Source organism: Microcaecilia unicolor, chromosome 9 (genome assembly GCF_901765095.1).
Source record: "Microcaecilia unicolor chromosome 9, aMicUni1.1, whole genome shotgun sequence".
Classification (NCBI taxonomy): Eukaryota; Metazoa; Chordata; class Amphibia; order Gymnophiona; family Siphonopidae; genus Microcaecilia; species Microcaecilia unicolor.
The window spans coordinates 70,654,516-70,676,809 of NC_044039.1; the positions used below are offsets into that span (position 1 = coordinate 70,654,516).

At 46.6% G+C, this 22,294-nt stretch overlaps 1 protein-coding gene across 1 annotated transcript in view; it reads right to left on the reverse strand.

The window, feature by feature from the left end:
- Positions 1-22,294, reverse strand: part of SMC1B (structural maintenance of chromosomes 1B) — a 1,336,696-nt gene that overhangs the window by 646,568 nt on the left and 667,834 nt on the right. The window contains exon 14 of the mRNA XM_030213853.1: positions 12,708-12,824. Within this exon, the coding sequence (XP_030069713.1) occupies positions 12,708-12,824 (117 nt within the window). The remainder of the gene's footprint in view (positions 1-12,707; positions 12,825-22,294) is intronic.

Below are 22,294 nucleotides of genomic sequence, written 5' to 3' on the forward strand. Positions count from 1 at the left end.
AGACTCCGACATCCAGCAGACCCATCTCTGTCCCAAGGTAGTGTCCCAGCTCACCACCTTGTTCCTATCCCAGCCTAATGGAGTGACCAGCTGTTCATCACTTCCCAATGGCTTGTATCGGACTCCAGGAGTGCAATCCCCATCCCCCACTCCCCTCCCCACCTGAAACCTCCCCCCCACCTTCCCTCTGCCAACCCTCCCCCCTCCTACCTCATCATCCATCCTACACCAAGTATACTCTTTCAACAGCTCCCAAACAGCCTCCCACATCACACACTCTCTCCCTCCAAACCCTCTATACCCTTGTCCTTCCCCCCTCCCTAGAATTTCCAGCATTGCAATTCCCTCCCCTGGAGAGCTACTCTCCTCGCTATTTTGCTCCCTACCCGGTTCTCCCTCTCAAGTATCCACTTCTCTCTTACAATTGCCATATGAAGAAAAGAAAAAAAAAAAAAAATCCCCGTATCCCCACCCAAAAGCCCTCCCTCGAAACTTATGTATCGGAGCCCCTACTGCACTGAACATCAAGCTAATCTCCATCTCTGTCACATTACACCAGCATTGTACACCTATCCAGCCCCCACCCCCATCCATGTGAGTGAATTTGCAACCCCACAAGCTCATGAGAAAAAACATCGAACACTGAACCTTCACAGTATTCCTCAGCAGTTGCTCCTTCCCTTTCAATGACATGTTATAGTTCAGCACACTATAAACACACTGCCCCTGTATATATCTCTTACATTTTACCCGCCCACCCGAGAGCACAGAAAATTGCAATTAACAACAATATAAACAAATCATTGTGATGCAGGCAGCTCTGCTGAGTAACTCGGCTGGCTTCCATCGGCATTTTCAAGCTACCAGGCAACAGTTAATAATATTACCCTCCGTCTGGCTGATGTTGTGCGATCCGCCTACTTTCTCACCAGTTCTCCTGTCACATCCAGTCTATCACACACTCCCGCCAAGCAGTTTGCCTCCTTCTTGCTGCATACCGGCTGTTTAAGTGCTTTCATACTGTCCGGTTCAAGGAACGCCCTTTTCGTCTGAAGACAAAGAAAGAAGGGAGAGAAACAAAAACAACAAAAAACACAAATCCCTCATCACGACCTCCAACAGTGTCTCAATTGAGTGCAGGGGTAGCATGCAGTTCCTTAGTCCGTCTAATAAGGCTGGCGCCTGTTTCAAGTTAGCACCCAACCCCCAACCAGGCTCTCTGCTCCAACTGCAGCACAAGTCCTCCTCATATTACCACTTAGCCAGGAAACTTTGCAGCTCTTCAGGGCTTTCCATAAACAAAGCCTTGCCCTCGTGCTGCACTTGTACCCGTGCTGGGTATTGCAGCGAAAACTTTACTCCTTTGTTGAACAGCTGGGAGCAATACGGTGAGAGTCGTTTCCTCATCTCCGACACTCTCGGTGAAAAATCCTGAAATATCAGGATACTTGTGCCGTTGTGGACCACATTCCTTCGCTGCCGATACTTGGCCATTAGCTGAGCCTTCTCAGCGTAGTTAAAGATGCGGGCAATTACTGGTCGTGGCTTGCTGTTCTGCTCCTTGAAGACACCCACGCGATGCACCCGCTCAGCCCGGAGCCTCTGGCCATCAACCCCCAGTCCCAACTCTCTGGGTAGCCACATCTCTACTAGGTCCCACAGCTCCTTTTCCTTTACACTTTCTGGGACCCCTACCAGCCTGATGTTATTTCTTCTACTCCGGTTTTCTTGATCTTCTACTTTCTCTTCTAAGATTTTACAACGTTTCTCAAGCGCGGCCATCTGGGTGTTCACTCCACTCACCACATCCTCCTGGCGGGATATTCGTTCCTCTGCGTGCTGTATACGATTGCCCTGCGCTACTAGATTTTCTTTCATATCGTCCATAAAAGCGTGAAGGGCTGACAGTTTGTCATCCAGCACTGCCGCCATATGTTTCATTATTTCCTTAATTGCAGCTTCTTGTAATGCAATCACTGGTGGGGACTGCTGCTGATTCTCCCCTGCAGAAGTGGTCCCGGACGCCATTTTGGCAACGTGTTGCGCTCCGCGGATTATCTGTGTTCGCGGGGTCCGAGCTGGCATGCCCCGAATATCCCCTTAAAACACCTCTGCAGCTGGGCAAACAACACCTGGGATGTTCCTCGATATTTCAGGTAGGCACACAGATTTCTGAACCGGGGTGTGAAGCAGTTATATAGCAGTTTTTCTAGCTATGGCGAGGAGAGCAGCCAAGGCACGTCTGCTCAGGATCCAGCCATCACGTGACCCCCCACTATCCCCATTTCTGAGTACCAGATCTAGCGTTGCTCCCTCCCTTGTGGGTTCCGTCACCATTTGTCTGAGCAAAGCACTTTGAAAACCATCCACGATCTCTCTACTTCTTTCTGGTTCCGCAGATGGAACCTTCTAATCTACATCCAGCAGATTGAAATCTCCCAACAACAGCACCTCTCTTTTGTTTCACAACTTTTGAATATCAGTGATCAAAAGCAGTTAGCTTAGCAGGGGTTAAAAAAAAGTTTGGATGGCTTCCTAAAGGAAAAGTCCATAGACCATTATTATGGGAAAATCCACTGCTTGTTTCTAGAATACGCAGCATAAAATGTATTGTACTGTTTGGGGATCTTGCCAGGTACTTGTGACCTGGATTGGCCACTGTTGGAAACTGGATGCTGGGCTTGATGGACCTTCAGTCTGTCCCAGTATGACAACACTTATGTACTTATAATTATAGAAATGGTCAAATTAAGAATCTGTACTTAAAACATTTGCATACTGTCTGAACAGTACCTGGGGAGGTCACGACATATAATTGGTCATAGAGCCTTAGCAAAAAGATCTGTCTCCTCTTCCAGGCCAAGACTAAAGCAACAGTCAGCATACTGGGTAATTTCAAACTCCAGGCCAATCATAGCCTAGTCAACAAGTTTTAAACGTATACTGCTGCTTGCTTCCTGCTTGTGTTAAGAGAAAAAGAACACTCATAGGCAGATGATCAAAAGCCCTGCGCTGTTGCAAACAGTGCTCTAAAAATAGCGCTGGAACAGCACGGGGCATTACCGCATCTCTGATCAAAGATAATTGCATGCAAATTTAAGCACGCAATTCTCTCTGATCATGGGGTAGAAGTGCGAGAGGACTGTGCCTGAGCATGCTCTCAGGCACTATCCTCCCACACTTGTTTGACAGGTTTGGGCTGTCAAAAGCCCAGACATGTCAAGCACAGGGGCTGGAGGTCCATGGGACCACCAGACCCCAACTAGCCATACCCCAAGCTAGGCGAAAAACGGGGGCTGGAGGTCCGGCAGACCTCCGGTCCCCCCGACCCCCCTCCCCGACACAGGTTCAGGGGGAGCTGGAGATCCGATGGGTCTCCAGCCCCCCTTAATCCCCCCAAGCATCCCTCAGATGTTCCTGGTGGCCCAGTGGGTCACGAGTTAATCCCCCCCAACCTGGTCATGCAGCCCTTCCCCACCCCCTTACCTTAAGCTGGAGGACGGAGTTGGCCTCCCTCCTCTTCCATCGGTGCTGCCTGGAAAATGGCGGCGCCCAGCCCTGCGCATCCTGGGATGCGCTGGGCGGGGCTTCACACCATATAAGGGAGCCGTAGCCAGACTTCGACTGGAGGGGGGCCAGAGCCCAAGGTGGAGGAGGGGGGGCATTTTGTTCCACCTCCTTGCTGCCACCCTCCCACCGCTGCTCCCCCCGCAGCCGCTTCTGCCTCCCTGCCGCCGCTGGAAGGTACCACTTCTGCCGCCACCGCCAACCCCCTGACGCCGCTCCCGTTCCCCCCCTACTGCCGCCGCTGGAAGGTACCTTGGTTAAAGCGTTTGCCCCGCGCTGCTCTTACATTGCCTGGCGCGCTGTCCAGCTTACAGTGCTGTGCACACTCATTTTAATGAAACTGTGCATGCATGTCCGCCAGCCAAACTTGGGGCCCCGGAGCCAGTTTGAGGGGGCCCAAGCCCCCGTGGCCCCCCCCCCCCCCCCCGTAGCTAAGCCACTGAAGAACTTCTCCAGATTTTTAGATGATTGACAAAGAGACATATGACTCAGAGGCTGTGAGATGGCAGAAGCAATTATAAGCAGGATCTGTCTGGAAGACTAAGTCCTAGTGAAAATGCAGGCATCACATAACCAGGTTTGCCTGGCAGGCTATGTAGACCATATATCTGCTCAATAGCCACGCTAATATAGCTGGCTATTTCGACTATTTACAGAGCATAGCAGTTAGACATGGGAAAGGTGCTAGAGGAAACAAAATGGGACTTTGTATGATCTTCTACCCAAGATGGTAGTGTTCAGAGGCACATAGCAAAAAGAAAAAAAGAAGTGTCTCGCATAAGGAGAAATCTTGCACTTTGTGCCTTCTTTCCTCCTCGAAATGCACCACCTGTTCCTCCGATCCCATCCCTACCATCCTACTTAACACCATCCCCCTGGGGGGGTCACGTGACACGATGAGCGGGAGAAGACGCTAACTGCGCAGCTCCTGCCTTCCCTTAGATTCTTTATCAAAAATTCGCCCTAAAAATTGGATACAATACCCCACAAACGAAGGCAAACGAAGAGTGTTTAAAAGGAGAAAAGTTTAACACCAATTTGGAGGAGAATGACATCGAAGATTACCAGAAAAGACAGAGAAAAAATCCGGCCGCCTGATGACAAAATGGCGGCTCCGGCGAGCCCGGGGACATCAGCGGTGGGATCCGCGTGGGCAGCCGAGATTGTTGGGGAAGTTACTCAGGCATTGGAAGCCATACTGGAGAAAAAGCTGGGAGCGCTAGACAACAAACTGGAACAACTACATAATAGCGTAACGCAAATACAATTAGACATGGGACAATATCAACAACGGGCAAGTGATACGGAGGATCGTGTGGACAAGGTGGAAACAGAAGTAAGTCGCTTACAAAAGCTAATCGCTACTTACACTGATAAAATCGAAGACCTCGAAAATAGATCGAGGCGCAACAACCTTAGCCTCGTGGGGCTAGCTGAAGATTTAGGAGAGCGAGACCTGGCCAAATACCTTGAGACATGGCTTACTAAAGAAATACAGCTACCGACTGCGCTGGGCCCGCTGCGAATTGAAAGAGCGCATCGACTGGGCCTTAAGCAGGGAGCAGAAGGGCGGCCCAGGGTAGTTATACAGTATGTCGTATACTTAATTTTGCCCACAAGGTAGCCATTTTGCAGGCGATGAGAGGCGGAAAAGATCTACACAGCGGTAATAGGAAAGTATTATGCTTTCAGGATTACTCTGCCGCGGTAGCGGCGCAACGAAAGAAATTTTCCCCAGTGTGCTCGGAGCTGATACAGCGAAAAGTTAGATTTGCACTGATGTATCCAGCGAAACTGCGAGTAAACCACCAAACGGGAAATAAAATATTTACCACCGCAGAGGAGGCGAAAGAGTTCCTAGATCAACTGGAAGGAGAACACTAAAGCGCTACTAAGCTCACACGAAGAATATATAAAACTGGAAGAGATAAACAACCAATACATCAATTGATGGCACTAAGCTCAAGACATTTCAACAGAAAGACAATAATAATTAATAGTACTTTCACCCTAAAGCTGTGTTAAACCACATAGCAGAACAGATATGGGTGTAAACCGTGGAAAACATCAGCAGAAAGAATAAAACACAGAATTCAACTAAGAACTTGGTCCCAATGGATGACTCTACACTATAAGGGAAGCTGAGCTTACAAAAAAAATGACACAGTAAAATTGAACTGAAATACAGACTGAGCAATTTTGAAGAGGAACAATGAAACCCATCTAAACTCACTAACTTAACCACAACAAATATCTTGATTCAATCTGACAACAGTCAATACAGAAATGAAGAAAGGTATGATGAACAAATTTGTCAAGATGTACTGTTGCTACTATTAAACTGAGCGCAGAATCTTGGATTCAAGATAGGTATAAATATTGTGGAAATGGTAAAACATAAGAAGCAACTTTAAAGAGAGTTATAAAGAGGATGTTGGGGCTTAGTAGGAAGGACCCACAACATGAATGTGGGATTATAATTGAAATAGTGGATTATGTTATAACTATAGAAGCCCTGGATTACAAATGAAGTTGTCTCATGGCAGTAACGGGACACAGATGATGTAATACTGATCTGGCCGGTGGAAACCACATAAGATTATGAAGACGATCATCATAGACTTACTGAACTATCCTAATAGCAGATAATACAAGGATGAAGACTGTTGAGTAACTATAAAACACTGCATTGATATTTATGTTAATTTGCACTGTTTGGTTAAAGTTTAAAAAGTGTTAGTAATTGATAGAGGGGTCAAAAACACGTAAAAGATTCATCAGCGAGTTAATATATAGAGGAAAACAGTAGGACGAATATATTGCATACAAATGAGAACAGGGGGGAAAAAAGGGAAAGGCGTCAAAGGTGACCTAATTCCAATAGGAATAGAAGGGGACAGAAGGGGGGGAGAGGGGATTCACAGGGGAAGGGAAGGGATAGGGGAGGGGAGGAGGGAGAGAGATTATAGGAGACATTACCTGACAACACAAGTGATACCTGAAAAGAAAGTTAGATTATTAGCTCGATTATTTGAACAGGGGGGGGGGGCTGGAGGCTGGGCTGGCTCCTCTCGGACATCAAGATCATGTAAATATGGAGATGGAAGGCCAAAGCAGATACATTAATTAAGGTTATTACATGGAATGTTGGGGGCATCCCTTCGCCCATAAAAAGATCAAACATTTTAAGACACCTTCAAAGGCTTAGGGCTGACATAGCCTTTTTACAAGAGACACATCTAACTGCAGAAGAACATGCTAAATTGAATAAATGGTGGGTGGGGGAATGTATGTCAACAGCAGCAGTGGGGAGAAAAAGGGGAGTAGCAATTCTAGTTAGAAAAGGAATAACAAACCACATTCATAAGATAATTCAGGATCCTGAGGGCCGATATGTGTTAGCTATTGTTACAATTAATAGACAAAAACTCTTACTGGGCAGTATATATGCCCCAAATGTCCTAGATCTTAAATTCTACAAAAAACTAGTGGCAAAAATAGCACGTTTAGAATCAATACCAATAATATTGGGAGGAGATTTTAATATGACCTGGGACCCACAAATAGACCGATCGCACCCTCCGGCAACAATCCACCGAACACAAAATAGAGGACTACCTGAATTATGCACCACACTAGATCTCATAGATATATAGAGGACGTTGCATCCTGGGATCAGAGAATATACACATATGTCAAGAGCTCATGGTACCTCTTCCAGGATTGACTACCTATTAACATCAAGCACATTATTTCCCACAATTAGAGACGCTGATATAGGACCGTGCGTAATCTCGGATCATGCCACGGTACATATGAATTGGATAGGGGGCGGGGAAGAAGAGAAATTTCGGGGGTGGACGTTCCCAACATATTTAGTAAATAATGTGAGATTTCGAGAACATTTACAAACGAAATGGGCAGAATATAAACATTTTAATGAGGACACAGTACCAACTTCAACTAGCTTTTGGGAAGCTGCAAAAGTGGTCTTGCGGGGAGAAACTATCAGTTTTACTACCCAATACAAGCGTGCAAGAGATAGGGAAATTCTGCGACTGGAGAAACAATTGAGAGAAGCGAATAGACATTATGGCTTAAATCCTTGCCCTCGGCTTAGACAAGAGATATTAGAAATACAGGCGGCTTTTAACTCCTTACTACATGATAGGGAAGTGAAATCCCAAACATATTATAGATTCCAATTGTATAAATTTGGGAATAAGGGAGGGAAACTTCTAGCAAGAGCTATTGCCCCTAGATACGCTTCCAGAAATATCACTAGTATAAAAACACAAGAGGGCAATTTGATACATTCTAATAAAGGAATTAGACAGGAATTTAAAACATATTATCAGCACTTATATAGCTCAACAGAACAAGAAGGACTATCAGGCACGCAATATCTTCAAAACCTTACGATCCCACAGATAAATGAACATGATCGCAATCTATTGAACGTGGAGATTAGTGAGGATGAGATCACATGGGCTATAGGACATAGCAAGATGGGTAAAGCGCCAGGCCCCGATGGATACAAAGCAGAATTTTATAAATTAATGGGAGAGTCGATTGTACCTACATTAACTAAAGTGTTTAAAGAATGGATAACAAATGGTACATTACCTGAACACTTAAATCTAGCGCGTATAATTGTGTTTCCAAAGCCCAATCGGGATGCGCAACTAGTAAAATCGTATCGCCCTATATCGCTTATTAACCATGAAGCAAAATTATTTGCAAAAATATTAGCAAATAGACTAGGCCGTGTTCTACCAAAGATAATCCATGAAGCTCAAGTTGGCTTTGTGCAGGGTAGGTCGGTTGCTAAGAACCTCAGACGAATTTTGACATCATTGGAATATCTAGAGCACACTAATGAACAAGCTTTAATGATTAGTTTCGACGCTGAAAAGGCGTTCGATAAAGTGGAATGGTCTTTCTTATATGAGGTGATGGAGGGCTATGGTATAAAAGGAGAGTTTGTATAGGCGATTAAAGCTTTATATGCAGACCCTCTAGCGCAGGTAATGGTCAATGGAAACTTATCTGAGGTAATTCATATAGGCAGGGGAACGAGACAAGGCTGCCCGTTATCGCCTTTACTATTTGCATTATATTTAGACCCTCTAATTAGGGATATTCAAGAATGCCCAGCAGTGCCTGGAGTGGACATACAACATCAGCAGTTCAAAATGGCTGCATTTGCAGATGATTTGCTAATTATTTTAAAGAACCCAAGAGAAGCGCTGGGTAATGTATTAGAGATTTTTAGGGAGTTTGGAGACTACTCGGGATTCACGCTAAACCTAGACAAATCAGAGGCCTTAGCTATAAATACAGATGCCCATAGTCTGTGGCCCATAGATTTCCCTTTAAAGCGGGCAACTAAATATTTTAAATATTTAGGCATTTTATTACCGGTAAAAACAAGAGATCTATATGATTTAAATGTTAGCAAACTCAAGGAGCAGACCATGCACCAGCTAAATTCTTGGCAAAACCTTACGGTATCTTTGACAGGGAGGATATGTTTAACAAGGATGGTGATAATGCCGAGGTGGCTGTAAGTTTTACAGGTCCTACCACTAAAACTCAAGCAGACTGACATAAAACACTTTTATAAAATTCTGAGAAAATTCTGTTGGGCTGGGAAAAGGGCCAAACTTCAAATGAAATTCCTGCTAGGAGGATGGAGACAAGGGGGAATGGGGATCCCAAATATTAAATACTACAATATGGCTTGCTTGCTAAGACAGGTTAGAGATTGGGTAATGAATATATCAGATCATACACCACTTGAGTATGAGACAGTGTACTTTGCCCCATATAATTATCTAGCGTTATTACATACCCAGAATAAGATAATCCCACATAGATTTAAACATAGTGTCTTGCTCCAGCCTACCAGGGAAGCGTGGAGATATATAGGGAAACTTCTGGGGGGAGACCCCTTTAATACCGAGCTATTAACTATTAGGGGCAACCCGATGTTTGTGCCGGGGATAGAGAATCAAACTTTTGCCACATGGGAAAGAAATGGCATAGCAACCATGCAGGATATATTGGGGGTTGATGGGCATATCAAAGCAGTAACACAAATGCAAACTAATGCACAATGGAGGGATCATTTTGCGCATAGCCAACTCTTGCACTATGTGCGCACACTAAATACAGATGAGATTAAGAAATACTTAGGTGAGAAAATTAGAAAATTTTTCGAAGAAATAGCTGAGGAGGTGCCGTCAATCTCCAGTATACATCTGAAATTGTGGGGACTGGTGCCTGAGAGAGAGTTTAGTCAACTCTGTCAGAAATGGGAAATAGATATAGGCAGAGCATTGACAGGTTGGAATATTGTTAAACAAATACAGGATATACCCAAAATAGTGGGAGGGGCTAACCTTAGGGAATGTGCGTTTCGCATATTACATAGGGCTTATTTTACCCAGACACAATTATACAAATCAGGGGGCATCCATACCGCTACCTGCCTGAAATGTCAGAGGGCAGATAATACGCTATATCATGCGATATGGGCGTGCCCTGCAATAAAAAAATACTGGAGACACATAGCCGTATTTCTATCTACAATTGTCAATTGTGATATAGCATTGAACCCTCTATGTCTAGTGCTAGATAAACATGACACCTTTCCCAGGCTAAACAAAGATAAAATTGTGCTATGCCGCAAAACATGTCTCATTGCCAAGAAATGCATAATGCAGCACTGGACCTCTGCACACCCTCCGACCTTCTGGCACTGGCGGAACCAGGTACACCAATTGCTAACTTGGGAGGCGAGAGAGGCAAAAGGGACATACAAGCGTAAAGAGCGCTTTCTAAAAATCTGGGGGTGTTATCTGGATGGGATGACTCACAGAGGGAGAAGTCGAATTCTTAACACTCTGTAATATTATATATATATTTTTTGGGTGTCAATTGTGATAACAGAAGACTCATTTATAGGTAAACAGGGAGGGAGGGGGATCGTATGATCAAGATGTGATATTGGTTATAATATATAACCGAAACTGGAGGATAACAAATGAAAACACATAAGACATTGGAGGTTGATGCTATTATACTTTATTATGTAAATGATGATACTCCTTTTCTTTGTTAATAATATCACAAAAATATATCAGCTTGTTGGAAGGGAGGAATGGGGGAAGGGAGGGAGGGGAGAAAGGGGAACATGGGGGGGGGGAAATTATTACAAAACATGTTGTTGATGATATATCTAGTTGACTGTGATGTATATATACTCATTTTGGTGTTGCATAATGGTCTGTTATTACGATATTACAATAAAAAAGTTGAAACATAACACCATCCCCCATACTGTCAACCCCTCCATCTGTCGCATCCTTAACCTTTCTCTCTCCACTGCAACTGTCCCTGACACCTTCAAGCACGCTGTAGTCACACCTCTCCTAAAAAAAACCATCACTTGACCCTACCTGCCCCTCCAACTACTGCCCCCATCTCTCTCCTCCCTTTCCTCTCCAAAATTCTTGAGCGCGCCGTTCACAGTCGCTGCCTTGATTTTCTCTCCTCTCATGCCATCCTAGATCCACTTCAATCTGGTTTTCGACCTCTACACTCGACACAAACAGCACTCTCTAAAGTCTGTAACGACCTGCTCCTCGCCAAATCCAGAGGCCACTATTCCATCCTCATCCTCCTCGATCTATCCACTGCGTTTGACACTGTCAATCATGATTTACTTCTTGCCACACTGTCCTCTTTTGGGTTCCAAGGCTCCGTCCTTTCCTGGTTCTCCTCTTATCTCTCCCACCGCACCTTCAGAGTACACTCTCATGGATCTTCCTCCACTCCCATCCCACTATCTGTTGGAGTTCCCCAGGGATCTGTCCTTGGACCCCTTCTCGTCTCAATCTACACCTCCTCCCTAGGCTCACTGATCTCATCTCACGGTTTTCAGTATCATCTTTATACTGATGACACCCAGCTATATCTCTCCACACCAGACATCACCGCGGAGACCCAGGCCAAGGTATCGGCCTGCTTATCCGACATTGCTGCCTGGATGTCCAACCGCCACCTGAAGCTGAACATGTCCAAAACCGAGCTCCTCGTCTTTCCACCTAAACCCACCTCTCCTCTTCCTCCACTCTCTATCTCAGTTGATAACACCCTCATCCACCTCGTCCCATCTGCCCGCAACCTCGGAGTCATCTTCGATTCCTCCCTCTCCTTCTCTGCGCATATCCAACAGACTGCCAAGACCTGTCGCTTCTTCCTCTTCAACATCAGCAAAATTCACCCTTTCCTATCTGAGCACACCACACGAACTCTCGTCCACACTCTCATTACCTCTCGCCTTGACTACTGCAACTTACTCCTCACCGGCCTCCCACTTAGCCATCTATCCCCCCTTCAATCCGTTCAGAACGCTGCCGCACGTCTTATATTCCGCCAGAACCGATATACTCATATCACCCCTCTCCTCAAGTCACTTCACTGGCTTCCGATCAGATACCGCATACAATTCAAGATTCTCCTCCTTACCTACAAATGCACCCAGTCTGCAGCTCCTCACTACCTCTCTACCCTCATCTCCCCCTATGTTCCCGCCCGTAACTTCCACTCACAGGACAAATCCCTCCTTTCAGTTCCCTTCTCCACCACTGCCAACTCCAGGCTCTGCTCATTCTGCCTTGCCTCACCCTATGCCTGGAACAATCTTCCTCAACCCCTACGCCAAGCCCCCTCCCTACCCATCTTCAAATCTCTGCTTAAAACTCACCTCTTCAAGGCTGCTTTCGGCACCTAACCTTTCGTGAAATATAGTATGCCCTATCAGACGGACTCTACACTTGTCTTTTGACTGTACACTTGTCTTTAGATTGTTTAGATTGTCTTTAGATTGTAAGCTTTAGATTGTAAGCTCCTTGAGCAGGGACTGTCCTTCCATGTTAAATTGTACAGCGCTGCGTAACCCTAGTAGCGCTTTAGAAATGTCAAGTAGTAGTAGTAGTAGTAGGATGTATACTTAGCAGTATGAAGAGAATAAGACAGACAGACTAAATGGTTCAGTTGATCTTTATTCTACTGTCATTTACCATGTTTCTACCTACTACTTTTAAAAGCTTTAAAGCATATTAATTGGCTACCTCATTCATTTTCTTCTGAATATCTTCTATCTTCTCTGTCCTTTCGGCACATCCTTCTTTCAACATTAGAAGCTGTGACTCTAAGTTCACCAGTTCACTTTCTAGTTTAGATTTCTCCTAGATGTAAAAAAAAAAAAAAAAGTTAAACAAGGAATTACTTTAATTTTACATTGTCAAGTTAAACTGCTATTCAGTGCAACAAACTAAAAAGTAGTCTCCACTGAAATGCTTCTATCAGAACATAACAATAAAGTGTTGAAGAGTTTTCTTTACAAGTTTCTTTTCTCTATAATATACAGCATACCTTGCTTCACAAGTCTTCATGCCTTTGTACACTTTTCAAATTCTGCTGTCTAAAAATAGTTCAAATTGTATTACAATAGTTCATTTCACTATCTATATAGTAAATTTCCAATATTGATAAACACTTCTAGAAATACTCAAAATTAAGAACAAGAAACCAAGTCTCAACTCCATAAGCATTCACACCCCTTTCGTGGAAGCCCCTTTTGCATCAATAGCAGCTAAGTCATTTAGGACAAGTGTCTACCAACTTGCAAAGAGTTCCTGGCAGACAGAGAGGTACAGAGGAGACCTTCAGCGATATGGTTGAATACTATCATCTCCAATTTGGCAGTCCCTGTGTTGCTTTGGAGGAGAAAGGTCACCTAGAAGAACATGATCACCTTGTTGAGGTAAGCAACTATCCCAAAGCTAGGACCAACTGATCATATGATGCAATATCCTATCTCACCAAGGATGAATCTCTAGAGATATATGCCTGGGAAGAAAGGGGAAGAATGCCATTGTAGCTGGCAATTCAATCAATAGGTTGTAGAGAGTTGGGTGGCTGGTGGACATGAGTCTCGCTTGGTGATTTGTCTGCCCGGTGCTAATTGTGGATTTCATGAATCAGATGAAAAATCTATGTGCCATGCCAGCAACTTCAGGACAGTTGTTCAATGTTTTGTCCTGTCAAAGTTAGATTATTGTAATACTTTCTGCCTGGGTAGTTCGTAAGTGAATGCTAAGGCACTTCAGATTTTTAAAAATGCAGCAGCCAGTTTGATGACTGGGTTATCTAGATATGAGCATATTACTCCATTTTCGATTAGTATCCACTGGCTCCCTATTTAATATAGAATCTAGTTTATCTTGACTCTTACTTACAGAGTTCTGAATGGTGTTTCCACACTATATATAACCCAGGTATTAAAAATCTACTGGCTCTCACCGACACTGAGCTTGGATGGGACATGATAGTTCTTACTCTCATCTCTGGCAAAATTTCATTTTACCAATACAAGAAAAGACACTTTTCTATTCCAAGCCTTTTGCTATGCAACAATCTGCCAGTGCATTTGTGTTTGGTCACTGATATCTCTAGGTTCAAGAAACAGCTAAAAACCTCTCTTTTCTCACAAGCTCTATTTATTAGCAGGAAACCCTTGCAGGTGATAGCAAAATCTTTGAAAAGTGTGGATAACATGAGGAGGGACCTAGTGAAGCTTAAAGAATAGTCCAGAATTTGGCAGCAAAGATTTAATTCTAAAAATGCGGGATCATGCATTTGCGCTAGGGGACTGGTATAGTTTAGGGGTGAAGTACTTCTGTGAATGAAAGAGGATCAAGACTTGGGGATGATTGTATGTGATTAGATAGAAAAGCCATGGGGGTAAAGGAGCACATAGGGAGAGGACTGACCAGCAGAATAAAAGGAGATGATAATACCCCTGTATAAGTCTGTGGTGTGACCTCATTTAAAATACTGTGTAAAGTGTTGGAGACTGCACCTCCAAAATCATATAAACAGGATGCAGTAGGTCCGTAAGTCGGCTACTAAAATAGTCAGTGGTTTTCACCAGGGGTGTAGCTACGTGGAGCCACGGGGGCATGGCCCCCCTCAGATTTGGCCCTGCCCCTCCTGCCGACCCCCCCTTCCTGCCACTGCCAACCCTCCCCCGCCGCCGTCAGGTATCTATGCTGGCGCGGGTCCCCAACCCCCACCAGCCGAAGTCCTCTCCAGCGCCGGTCTCTGGGCTGGCGCATTACTGCAGCTGATCTGGAAGGATTCTGTTCTGAGTGAGTCGTCCTGACATCCTGCACGTTCCTACGTGCGGCGTATGAATGTCCAGGACGTCAGGATGACTCAGAACAGAATCCTTCCAGATCAGCTGCAGCAATGCGCCAGCCCGGAGACGGACGCTGAAGAGGACTTTGGTTGGCGGGTATTGGGGACAACCGCCAGCACAGGTATCTGACTGCGGCGGGGGGAAGGGGGGTTGAAAGGGGGTCAAAATGGGAGGGTTGGCGGCACCAGGGGGATGGTCAAAAGTGGTGGCGGTGCCGGGGGATGGGGTCAAAAGTGGCAGAAGGGTCAGTGGCATGGGGGGGGGGCTAAAATGTGCCCCCTCATCTCGGGCTCTGGACCCCCCTCCCGCCAAAGTCTGGCTATGCCCCTGGTTGTCACCATAAAGTGTACGGTGAAAAAGACCTCAGCATGAATACTATGGAAGAAAAATGGGAGAGGGAGATGATATAGAGACATTTAAATACCTCTGTGGCATATGTGCACAGGAAGTGAGTCTTTCAACAGAAAGGAAGCTCTTGAATGTGGGGGCATAGGATGAAGGACAGACTCAGGAGTAACCTAAGGAAATACTTATTCATGGAAATGGTGGTAAATGTGTGGAACAACCTACCAGTAGAGGTGGTGGAGACAAAAACTGTACCTGAATTCAAGAAAGCTTGGGACAAGCACATAGAATGTCTAGAGAGGAAGGGATAGTAGATGGCATGGATGGGCAGTCTGGATACACTATCAGGCTCATTTTCGAAAGAGGAGGACGTCCAAAACATGACATAAAGGGCACATGGATGTCCTTGTGAAAGAAAGTCATCCAAATCCAATAATAAAAACAGGGCCGTAAAGACGTCCTGAGCACAAGGACGTCCATTTATGGACGTCTCCACAGGGGGCGTTGCTAGAGGCATGTTTTGGGTGGCATTAAGAGATGGACGTCTCCAACGAATAACGGATAGCGAAATGCTTTCAAATTGGTGGGAACATGGACGTCTTTAGTTAGACCTGATATAAAAGCATTTAGGGTAAGGGGTAAGTCGTCTTTAGACCCATTAGCGATTTTGTGGAGTTGGACAGTGGCGGAATCGTTGTTTGGAGAGAAAGCCGAGAGTTCTGAGTACCTGTTACCTGTGTGACCTAGTCAGAACATTTTCACACTCACCTGCCACTTTTGTGTTTTACCTTTTCAGCTTCCCTACCCCTTCTAGCCCCCAACCCCAGACACTACTACTCCTTCCTCTATCTTCCCCATCCCCTCCCTCAATCCCTCTCCATTCACTGGCCCAAAGTTCACATTTCATTCCCTTACCTGTTTGTTTTCTGTGTTTGTCTTTGTCCTGTGTGCTGCTGCTGCTGCTGTGTGTTTGTTTGTGAAGACTGTTGGTTGCTGCTTGGAGAGTGAGTGGCAGGACAGTGTGTAGTGGGTGAGAGAGTGCTTGAAGTTTGGCTGTGCTGTGTGTGACTGCATTGTTTGTCGGTGGTGGGAGAGTGTCAGCTTGGGTTTCTTGGTGGTGTGTTGGGTTGGTAGGGAGAGGTGAGCACTGGTGTCACTGCATTGCACCTGTAGTCTTTGGCCGTTTTCAAGTCCAGGCTAAAAGCCCACCTCTTTAACGCTGCTTTTGACTCCTAACCACTACTCACTTGCCCTGTACCCTTTTATCCCCACCTCTTTAATTCCCTTACCTCTTAGTTGTTCTGTTTGCCTGTCCTATTTAGATTGTAAGCTCTTTCAGAAGGGACTGTCTTTTCATGTATGGTGTACAGCGCTGCGTATGCCTTGTAGCGCTACAGAAGTGATAAGTAGTAGTAGTAGTGTGGGGAAATGGAGGCACTAAATGCACAGGTGGCTCACATGTTGGAGGAAGAGGAGAGGCACTGCAGGAGCTACTCACACCCCAGAGTTTTCAGTCCCCGTAGCAGTTTCCTAGACCTTACTGACCTGCAGTGTCTCACTAGGTACCGCTTTGATAGGGCTGCCATTCAGCACCTTTGTGAGCAGCTCCAACCCCTCCTGCAGCCCAGGACCCGTAGGAACAATCCCATCCTTGTGCACCTCAAGATCACTGCTTCTCTTTTTTGGCCACTGGGAGTTTCCAGTTTGTGCTAGCTGTGAACACGGGCTTCACCCAGCCTTCCATTTCTAGCTGCCTCACCCAGTTCCTTGATGCCTTTCTTACCCACAGCTCAGAGTACATCACCTTCCCCACCACCCCCCAGGCCCTGCAGAACAACATGGGTGACGCCGTAGCTCGCTTCCCCTTGGTCATAGGCGCCACTGACTACACACATGTCGCACTCAGACCCCCCCCCCCCCCCCCCCCCCGGGCATGAGAGGCCACCTTTAGGAACAGGAAAGCATTCCACTCACTCAATATGCAAGTTGTGTGCGACCCCCAGGGGGAGATTCTAGACGTGTGTGCCCGATACCCAGGTTCAACCCATGACGAATACATATTGCAGCACTCAGGAATCTTCCGCAGGTTTGACCGAGGGGAGATCACTGGTGGATGGCACCTAGGTAAGTGCAGCATGGATCTGCCAAAACTATAGCTCCTCCACCGGGCAACCCTCAGCACTGTCTCCCCTCCAGCTCACTCCACAACCCACTATTTCCACCCCACCTCCACAAGGTACCCACTGCAAACAATACACACTCATCTTTCTCATCCTGCTTCTCCCCAAAGGTGACAGAGGCTACCCACAGCGGAGTTGGCTCATGACCCCCATAGTGCACCCACAAACAGGGCCGGAGAACTACAGCAGCAGACATCGGACCACACGTGGCATCATAGAGCGCATCTTTGGACAACTTAAAAACAGGTTCCGAAGTCTTGATTGTTCTGGAAAGGAGCTCCTGTACAGCCCACAAAAGGTGGCTAAGGTCTTTATGGCCTGCTGCATGCTACATAATTTGGCCCTGCGCAGAGGACAGGCCCTCCCAGAAGAGTGTAGAGTGCCCATCAGCTGGGGGTCCAAGCCAGGCAAAGACTCACTGAGGCAAGTTTTGTGTGAGAGTAAGTAAACATTTATTGCTAGCACATACTAGTTACACACCACCACCACCCCTTCCCACCACCATCATCCATACTCCCCTACCCCCCAGCATTTTCCATCACATACATTCTTGTCTACTTTCCCTGCCCCCTCCCCTGGCCCCATCCCCTCCTACCCCTCCCACCATGTTCCTGAGCAGCTGGTGGCAGTCCAGCTGTCGGTGCTGCTGGGGAACTCTGTTGAGAGTCCTCCCCTGATGAGGTCCCACTGTCCTCTCAACAAGACAGACTGCTGCCTCGGCTGGAAGTCCAGCTACCTTGTGGTCTGTGTTCTGCCCTGCAACCTGGGCACAGGACCCAGAAGGGGAGCTGGTGTGGTGGCTGCTGGACCAGTGGCTGAGGGGGGGGGGGGGGGCTGAGGATCTCAACCTCCTCTTCTTTGCCGGTGGTTGCTGTGCACTGGTGGAAGGAGATGGCACTTGTTGCTGCATCAGGGCTGTAGTGTGTGCTTGGAGGTCATGCCGTAGGCCATCGATGCTCTGCTCCAGCCGTTGGAACTGCTGTACCGCTTCCTGTTGGGCCTGTACCACTTCCCTTTGCAGCTCCAATTTCTGGCGCCGGTAATCTTCGAGCTACACATTGTGGCCCGGCAATTGGGTTGCAAGGCGCAGCAGCTGCCTCCTCTGGCTAGATGGCCTATGCTCAGGATGTGACCCCCCTTCTGCATCTTCTTCCTCTGTGCCAACATCAGCAAAGGCTGTGGGTGGGGGAGGGAGAGCCTCTGCTGTGTCCTGTGGTTCCACCCCATGTGAGTGTTCCTGCGTGGTTTCTTGTGCAGTCACACCTCCAGGCCCACTGGTTTGCTGCTCTGTCTGCTCTTCAGTGTGCTGGGGCTGGTGGCCACTAGAGCCAGCTTCTGCATTTGACTGGCTATCATCACCTGCACAGCAAAAGAGGAGGAAGTGTGTTGGTTAAAATAACTCACTTTTGTTTTGCAGCATTCATATACATAGCCCCACACGTGAAGACTCAGCAAACAGATGGTGAGGAATGGGATTGGCAGGCAACCCACAGATGTCATTGTACATGGTACAGAGCTGGAAACAAGGAGCGCAGTGTACTTCAGGCACTGATGTGCAAAAGAGCCACACAGGCAGGTGGGTAGACATAGAACTGTGGAAGGAGGGCAGAGGACATAGTGGCTACAGCACGGAGATGTGGAAAGCAGATATGCACAGTTTGGTGATGGGAAAAGAGGAGGGAGAAGGGAAGGCCCCCAAAGCTGTGAAACAGTAGTAACCTACACACGCATAGCTGGAAACCCTCCCCCCTCCACCTGCCAACTCCCCGTGTCATGGTCTGTAATGAATAGTGATTTGTATTACATGTGGTGTTCTCACCCCTTCCCCTACTTAGGAGCACCACACTGTCCCCCACTTGTGGAAAACAGAGTGTAGTGCAACACAACAGATGCCACAGCTTCCTAATGGTAAACCTACCTAAGCCCTCAGGCTGTGCTGATGTGTCAAGGGACCCAATGCCGTGGATCCCCTCCTGGGGCAAGAGCCCATTAACAATGTGCTCTAGGGGGGGTCAAGGCAGCAGTGTCATCTGCTAGGGGGTTGGCACCAGCCTTCTGCTTCATATCGCGCTTCAGCCGGCGCCACTTGCGCTTGCAGTCTTATACCTGCCACAGTAGAAGACTGCATTGACCCGGTCCCTCACTGCCTCCTATTCTCTCCCCTTTGTTGAAGCAGAAAGCCTCTAGCCCCTGGGAGCAGAGATGTGTGTTCCTTTTTTCTATTTCTTGCACTAGCAGTTCGATTTCAAGTTCACTGAAATTACCCTTGTGGGTGGGTGCCTGTTTTGGTGCCATTCTGACAATGGTATCCAAAAAATTTTAAATACTGAGAAGGACGTTTAAATACTGTCCCAAGGACGTCCATGTAAGAGTGGGATGGATGTCCCCAAGATGGACATCCTAATTTCGATTATGAGCTAAATCCATAAACGTTCCCAGCTGCTCTGCCGATTTGGACGTCCTAATTTTGCTTATGAGTAGGAACTATGGACGTCTCCAGCTGCTCTGTGTTTTGGACGCCCTACTTTTGATTATGGGTGAAAATGATAAACGTCCCCAGCTGCTGTTTCGGTTTGGAAGTTTGCATTCCCTTCATTGGTGCCTCTTTAAAATGTCTTCCTGATACAATGTGAAAAGATGACCCAGCTGTTTGTAGCTCCTTCCTGGCCCTCACCAATGTTGTTTGGTTGTGGGTAAGGTTGTCTGCTGAACAGAGAGCAAACAATAGTCTAGGCGCTGCCTATGCTTATCTGCAAGTTTGTACTTCGCAAACCGCTAGTGCTAGACAATATACCTATTTTTTAGACAGCTCTGTACTGTGGGGCTGTATGGTAAGGGGGGTTGAGGCTGGATGGGCATTTCTGTTCCTCAACAGAAATGCCCACTCAGCCTCACCCCCCCCCCCCCCATTACCATACAACCATGCAGTTTGGAAGGAACAGGTGGCCTTCTATACAGTCACACTTATGACACATATGTATCAAAGTTTCTCTGTCACAGTTGAAATGTCATGCAACCCAGATTGCTTCCTTCTCTCACGTCAACCCCAGCATTTGATAAAGCGAATGCTACATACCTGTAGAAGGTATTCTCCGAGGACAGTAGGCTGATTGTTCTCACTGATGGGTGACGTCCACGGCAGCCCCTCCAAACGGAAACTTCACTAGCAAAGGCCTTTGCTAGTCCTCGCGTGCCCATGCGCACCGCGCATGCGCGGCCGTCTTCCCGCCCGAACAGGATCGTGTTCGTCAGTCCCGTATGTAGCAAAACAAAGACAAGGGAAGACATAAGTACATAAGTACATAAGTAGTGCCATACTGGGAAAGACCAAAGGTCCATCTAGCCCAGCATCCTGTCACCGACAGTGGCCAATCCAGGTCAAGGGCACCTGGCACGCTCCCCAAACGTAAAAACATTCCAGACAAGTTATACCTAAAAATGCGGGATTTTTCCAAGTCCATTTAATAGCGGTCTATGGACTTGTCCTTTAGGAATCTATCTAACCCCTTTTTAAACTCCGTCAAGCTAACCGCCCGTACCACGTTCTCCGGCAACGAATTCCAGAGTCTAATTACACGTTGCGTGAAGAAAAATTTTCTCCGATTCGTTTTAAATTTACCACACTGTAGCTTCAACTCATGCCCTCTAGTCCTAGTATTTTTGGATAGCGTGAACAGTCGCTTCACATCCACCCGATCCATTCCACTCATTATTTTATACACTTCTATCATATCTCCCCTCAGCCGTCTCTTCTCCAAGCTAAAAAGCCCTAGCCTTCTCAGCCTCTCTTCATAGGAAAGTCGTCCCATCCCCACTATCATTTTCGTCGCCCTTCGCTGTACCTTTTCCAATTCTACTATATCTTTTTTGAGATACGGAGACCAGTACTGAACACAATACTCCAGGTGCGGTCGCACCATGGAGCGATACAACGGCATTATAACATCCGCACACCTGGACTCCATACCCTTCCTAATAACACCCAACATTCTATTCGCTTTCCTAGCCGCAGCAGCACACTGAGCAGAAGGTTTCAGCGTATCATCGACGACGACACCCAGATCCCTTTCTTGATCCGTAACTCCTAACGCGGAACCTTGCAAGACGTAGCTATAATTCGGGTTCCTCTTACCCACATGCATCACTTTGCACTTGTCAACATTGAACTTCATCTGCCACTTGCACGCCCAATCTCCCAGTCTCGCAAGGTCCTCCTGTAATCGTTCACATTCCTCCTGCGACTTGACGACCCTGAATAATTTTGTGTCATCGGCGAATTTAATTACCTCACTAGTTATTCCCATCTCTAGGTCATTTATAAATACATTAAAAAGCAACGGACCCAGCACAGACCCCTGCGGGACCCCACTAACTACCCTCCTCCACTGAGAATACTGGCCACGCAATCCTACTCTCTGCTTCCTATCTTTCAACCAGTTCTTAATCCATAATAATACCCTACCTCCGATTCCATGACTCTGCAATTTCTTCAGGAGTCTTTCGTGCGGCACTTTGTCAAACGCCTTCTGAAAATCCAGATATACAATATCAACCGGCTCCCCATTGTCCACATGTTTGCTTACCCCCTCAAAAAAATGCATTAGATTGGTGAGGCAAGACTTCCCTTCACTAAATCCGTGCTGACTTTGTCTCATCAGTCCATGTTTTTGTATATGCTCTGCAATTTTATTCTTAATAATAGCCTCCACCATCTTGCCCGGCACCGACGTCAGACTCACCGGTCTATAATTTCCCGGATCTCCTCTGGAACCCTTCTTAAAAATCGGAGTAACATTGGCTACCCTCCAGTCTTCCGGTACTACACTCGATTTTAGGGACAGATTGCATATTTCTAACAGTAGCTCCGCAAGTTCATTTTTTAGTTCTATTAATACTCTGGGATGAATACCATCAGGTCCCGGTGATTTAC